Consider the following 6,389-nt stretch of genomic DNA (forward strand, 5'->3'; position numbering starts at 1 on the left):
AAAAATAAAAATTACTTATAGGGTGAGTGAGTCTGCATTCCACGCTGACCTATTAACTTGTCCTATTAAATTAGTTTTCCCTAGCCTTAAAAAGAATTTAAGCTTCCATTAACTGGTAAGCAGGGTCATGTGGAAATGGACTTCTTCTCCTGAAAATCGTTGCAGGTTATTTTGGCAGATATATTTAGAACCCACTGTTAGATTTTATACAGATATATACTATGGCACACAGCAAAAGCAGGTTCCCATGATGGACACCACCTTTGTTAAAATGGAGGAAAAATGCCCCTATCAAGAGACAACTCAGATTACTTTGGAGGCAGGCTTCTGACCCTGCCTGTCAAGGCCAGCCAGGGTTAAGAGGGATACAACAACTGAGGAGAAAGACCTAGATACATGAATACAATAAAAATGTTCTCCCTAATTGGATAATCAAACTCGGGTCCCTTGCATGCAGCAGAGAAGTGTCTAACCTCTACAACACAGACACTGGTATGACTTGAACTTTTAAAAATGAAACAATAATGTCCACATGCTTGACTACCGTGAAAGGAAAGCAAAAAATAGAGGGTCTTAAAGGGGAGTCAGTACTCAGTAGGTGAGGTGTTCTCCTGTCAATCTTGAGGTCTCGAATTCGATCCCTGGCAGGGCCAAAAATCATTATTCTCATGATTTCTACACCCCTGATCCAAAGGTAGATAGAATCAAGCCCCTAGTGTTCTGAGTAAAACGAAAAATTATGAAAATTTTCGAGGTCCTGTAAGATCCCTTGTCAATATAGTTGGACAAAGTAGGCCAAAGTTCAAAATTAATTCCAACCCAAAACTGAAGCTATTCTGTCAGTCAGTAAACTTAACAAAAATATCATGATGATTCTGCGTTTTATGTGTAGAGATAAATAGCCATGATGTAACAGAAAACCAACTGCACTGCAAGATGAAGATTGTACCGTCAATTACCCCCTGAGCTCCAGCAGGGTTATGATGGTTATGATAAGAAGAAGGATTGTTCAGAACATAAAATTAATTAGACTATATCTCTGTATTGAATACAGAGGTAGAAAAAAACTCCTTTCCTGTTCTCACGACTAAAACAAGCATATATATAATAAAAAAAAGAAACCCTCTGTAAAAAGGCAACAATTTTAAAAATCTTTTTCTTAAAATACGAGAATTAAATCAGCTTGGTAGGTCACAGTGGACATTGACATTTATACAACTCCACAAAATTAATGCCTGAACTATTTTAAGTTATTGTCATAAATCTCAACTGAAACTGAATCCTCCAGCATGCGAGGAATGACAGTCAAAGTCAATATAATAGCAGTGACGCATTAATATTTAACGTCAGATTAAAGCAAAATATTTACTGTTTTACATGACACAGTTGGGTTTGTCCTATTATGGTTATTATGATTATGGTTGCCCCAGTTGAGTATAGATTTTCAGCCATTTCAACTAGGATCCATTACCACTTTTTCAGTTTGCTTGGTCATACTTTTTATTACAGACAGCAAACTAGCCAGCCAATACAAAATTGTATGATGAAATGTGGCTGAAATATAAATTCATATGATGTAACAAAAATAATATATCCTATTTGTACAGCGGCAAATTCCTGCTCAACAGTAAGCTCTCTATAGATGCATGTGCTTTACAATCTTACTATTACCTCAGCAGACCAGATAGCATTATAATAAAACAATCTCAACTTCTTAAGTATACACACAATGCAAGCTGCCATTTTACAGGCAAAACACTAACATAATGCTGACAAAAGCCTTCACTGTCTACGTCCTGGTAGCCTACCCATTCCCACCTGGGTGAAGTGACGGAAAAATTCATGTAAAGTGCCTTTCCCAAGGACACAACGTCAAGCCCGCAGCTCAAACCCCCGAACTCGTCCCGGTGGCCTTACCACTAGCCTTCCGACACCAAATGTAGCGTGTTATATATATATATATATATATATATATATATATATATATATATATATATATATATATATATATATCGTATAATCTTTCCCTATTTTCCCCTTGAGCATCACAGCAGCCTAGACGCCGAGAGTCAAAAGAATGGATGTTCTAATCAAAGAAGCTTAATAGAGTTTTGCTTATAAATTCTAATACTTACATTATACCTCTGTAAAAACATTGGGGCAAATTAATGTAAATACTTGTGATATTTTTCCGATAAAGAGTCCAGCAGTCCCCGCTTTTCCAACACTTCCCTGCAGAACAATTTGGCATAGTAACGTTGTCCGGTATCACACAGACATGTGACCACCGTGTGTCCGGGACCCATCTGTTTTGCCAGCTGATATGCAGAGAAAACATTCAGTCCAGTCGATGCCCCCACAAAAAAGCCTTCCTCGTCCAAAAGTCTGAAAGTCATGTTGAGTAGATCAGGCTCCATAATCGGCCATGCATCGTCCACGGGTGCCCCTTTCAGATTTTCTGTCAGACGCCCTTGCCCAATTCCTTCCGTGATGGAATCGCCAGGAGTTCTCTCGAACTTGCCGTGTTTGAAGTAGTTATAGAGGACACTGCCTTGAGGATCGGCCAATACCACCTGTATTTTGGGGTTTTTCTCTTTCAAGAAAATGCCAACACCAGCTAGGGTGCCTCCAGTTCCTGTGCTAAATGTCACAGCGTCAACCTTGCCGTTAGTTTCTTCCCAGATTTCGGGTCCTGTCGTCTCAATGTGAGCCTGGCGATTTGCTCGATTGTCAAACTGATTTGTCCAGACTGCATTCTCGATGCTGTCTGCAAACCTTTTAGCTTGGTGGTTGTAGTTGTTGGGGTCATCCCATGGCACTACAGGGACAGGCCTTACATCAGCACCTAGGGTTTTCAGCAAATCTATTTTCTCCTGAGACTGGTTATTGGGCATGTAAATAACACACTTAAAACCCATAGATAGACACATGTGGGCCAAACCAATACCGGTATTACCTGCAGTGCCTTCCACCACAGTGCCACCTGGTTTAAGCTGGCCATTGTTTAGGGCTTCTCGGATAAGAAAATAAGCAGCACGATCTTTTACAGAACCCCCTCCATTGCACATCTCCGCCTTCGCAAGGATGTCGCAGCCGGTTTCATCGCTGATTTTGTTTAGTCGAACCATGGGTGTCCGACCAACCATACCAACTAAACCATGTCTGATTACGTTACTTGATGAATATCTCTTGAATAAAGAAATAGAAGTCCAAAACCTCACCGTAAATTGCGAATTCATGTTATAAACAAACTTGCACAGTCACCGTCAAGAAACAAGTTCATTAATTAGACCTCACACCTCTTCTCTCTGGCATTGGTGACTCTGCCAACTGCCTGCTAGCCTGTTGTTGTGTTGTTTGCAGCAGTAGCTGGATCTTCGTTTACCTTTGCTGGAGGAAGGAAGGAAGGAAGGCAAATGATGACCTCTCTGCTCTTTGCTAGCTTTTTGAACTTTGACCTAATATTAAGGACAATAGAAGCCGTTCCGCTACTAGGCTGTTTTTCAAAAGGCTTGATAAAAGAACATGTACGTTATTTGTTGAATATCGTTTCTGTCGCATATTATGCACGTGAATGATATTATTATGCAGTACACTTGTCTTTATTGCATTAAATAATGACGAAATTATTTGAATAACAAAGACATAGATTTAGTACCCAAATACATGTATCTAATATTAATCAGCTCCTTTCAGCTTTCAGATTGCTATAGCACTGCTCTATAGACCCACAGCTAGATCTAATAGTTTAAACAAAAACCTGTGGAGATCAAGTTTTCATTTCTTATTTTTAATTCAAACCATTATTATTATAGACTATGAAAAGCTTTCTTTTAGTAATCTAGTTGTTTGTCAATATTCTTTTAAATATCTAATAGTTTAATTATTTCGGGGACATAAATTCAACACGCTCAAGGCAGTGATATGCTCAGAGTCACTTCCTTATAGTAATATTATATAATAGTGCACGCATTATTATTAGGCCTACTGTCCAGTGAGAATGGAAGACTCTTTCCGAGGCGTTTTACAAAGCGCTTAGCTACGGAACAGAATACACGTTCCAAAACATTGATTTTTATAAAAGTAGAAGGTAAATGCATAATGAAACAAAGCGTAACACACTCCTGGTTCAAAACGAAAGCTGTAAACTGCTTTCTACAAATGTTTAATAATTAAATTTCCTGGCTGGAAATGGAGAGGGGGTTGGGGGGGGGGGGGGGGGGGTCATAAGTTGTAAAGAAGGTTTTTAGAATGTTTGCACGAAATCTGACTCTCTACACTGATTGTCGTTGAAATCTAGCTCAATTTTCTATGGTCGATATCAGTCAAAATTCAGTAGGCCTACTTCGTACACCAGAGGCATGAAACATCTCGTTTAGAGAGATACTTCGATATATATTACAAAGTGCATATATTGGAGCATTCTTTCAAGCCAGGACCAAACCTCTTTGGACAGAACATAATAATATGCATTGCCGTATGGACGCAATCCAACCCCCCACAAAAAATCAACCAAAAAAACAACCAACGACGAAAAAACCCCAACAAAAAACAAAACAAAAACAAAAACAAAAACAAAAACAAAACAAAAACAAAACAAAAAAGAACGAAACAAGAAGCCAACACAAACAAAAAAACAACAAAACAAAACAATCAAAACAACAACAACAACAACAACAACCCCCAAAGAAAAAACAACAACAAATAAACAATCCAAACAAAACAAAACAGAACCTCCCCCCCCAAAAAAAAAGAGAAAAAAAAAGAAGTTCAGCAAAAAGAAGTTTCGCTTTGTTGGTTTGTTGAGTAAAGGAGAAGCACATCAACACAATAATAATAATGGCCATTAGTGCAGGGGGAATGTAAGACAGACAGACAGACATGATCATGATCATGATCGTTATTTTCATTATCATTATCATCATTGAATTATTATTATTATTATTATTATTATTATTATTATTATTATTATTATTATTATTATTATTATTATTATTATTATTATTATTATTATTATTATTATTATTTTTATTTTTTAAATTTTTAAATTTTAAATTATTATTATTATTATTATTATTATTATTATTATTATTATTATTATTATTATTATTTTATTGTCAGTACGTTATGGTGTTGCATGTTGGAATACTAAAACTTATTTTTTTAAAATCAATTCAATCCAGCCCGTTAATTGTGTATATCATAGTGGTTATTGCTTCAAAGTTTCAGTTCGAAGAAGACCCTAGAAGTATGTTTCGTCAGCGGGGATGCCAAATTAGAATAGAGTAAGCTTTCAGTCTGTTTGCTGAAATTCTGTATTCCATTCAGTCCGAGTTGGCTGTCAGGGGCAAGCTCAAGCAGTCTGCTTTCTAATTTGATCACATCGTGTCGATGGAGCCTGAAACGTTTTCAATAATAAATCTTGTTTTTATGCGTCCTGTCGGAGACTTGTTGATTGTATTATAGACCTACAGATAAAGCATATTATAATGCTGTGTGGCGATGGATGACATTTGTTTTACAATATTAATGCTTATCTTTAAGTCTTTATATAAAAAGCAGAATACATAGAGCACGTGCTTGTGTCTCTGTAGACTACTACCAAATGATTGATCATCATTATGCCTTTACATGTATTATGTTTTGATGCACTTGTTATTTATAGTAAAAATGCAATTAATTATACTTTCAATATTTTAAAGTTTCATTTTCAAATATTATGCTCTGTTTGTACTAAGTACAAGTAGATCTATTTTATTTTTCTCCCGCTTATTCCAGCTGATCAGTATGTTGTCAAAAGGTTAGGCTCTTTGTCGTAGTTTGATGAAGAAGTGTGTCGACTGCCAAATGATTGATCATCATTATGACTATAGATCTACCTGTATTATGCTTTGATGCACTTATTGTTGTTTGTAGTATAAAAAAAAGGCAATTACATGTAATTATACTTTCCATATTTTAAAGTTTCATTGTTAAATTATTATGCTCTGTTTGTACATGCAGATCTATTTTAATTAATTTAATTAATTTTTTTTTCACTCATTCCAGCTGGTCAGCATGTTGTCAAAAGGTTAGACTCTTTGTCGTAGTTTGATGAAGAAGTGAGTTCTATTTTCGATTCTCAATTGCGAAAGACCAATCTTATAAAATTATCGAGTAACTTCGTTTGTCTGCGTATAGGGCCCTATTTTATGTGTTTCACATGGCCCAAGAGGTTAGGTCAAAGCAACCTCAGGGTCGACAGGCGAATGCTTTTGTTATCTGTTGGTCTTCTGAGCCCCTGACCTGACCCCATTGATTATAGCGTCCGAAATGTCACCCCCACCCTGTACGTTCTTATACTACCGTTCTCGGACCGTCTTGCCTCCACCTTTTCTACTTCCACCCCC

The 6,389-nt window shown here is 36.8% G+C and overlaps 1 protein-coding gene across 1 annotated transcript; it reads right to left on the reverse strand.

Annotated features, from left to right (window-relative positions):
• Positions 1-2,009: 2,009 nt before the first annotated feature.
• Positions 2,010-4,082, reverse strand: LOC101859520 (cysteine synthase 1). The gene has a single exon (XM_005109814.3). The coding sequence runs from the start codon at positions 3,237-3,239 to the stop codon at positions 2,166-2,168; it is 1,074 nt and encodes a 357-aa protein (XP_005109871.1). The 5' UTR covers positions 3,240-4,082; the 3' UTR covers positions 2,010-2,165.
• Between the last annotated feature and the right edge of the window lie 2,307 nt (positions 4,083-6,389).

The sequence above is a fragment of the Aplysia californica genome, unplaced genomic scaffold, assembly GCF_000002075.1.
Source record: "Aplysia californica isolate F4 #8 unplaced genomic scaffold, AplCal3.0 scaffold00818, whole genome shotgun sequence".
Taxonomy (NCBI): Eukaryota; Metazoa; Mollusca; class Gastropoda; order Aplysiida; family Aplysiidae; genus Aplysia; species Aplysia californica.

What these genes read in the sequence shown, in the direction of transcription:
- LOC101859520 (XM_005109814.3), bottom strand. Translation starts at nt 3,239, where the DNA reads ATGAATTCGCAATTTACGGTGAGGTTTTGGACTTCTATTTCTTTATTC.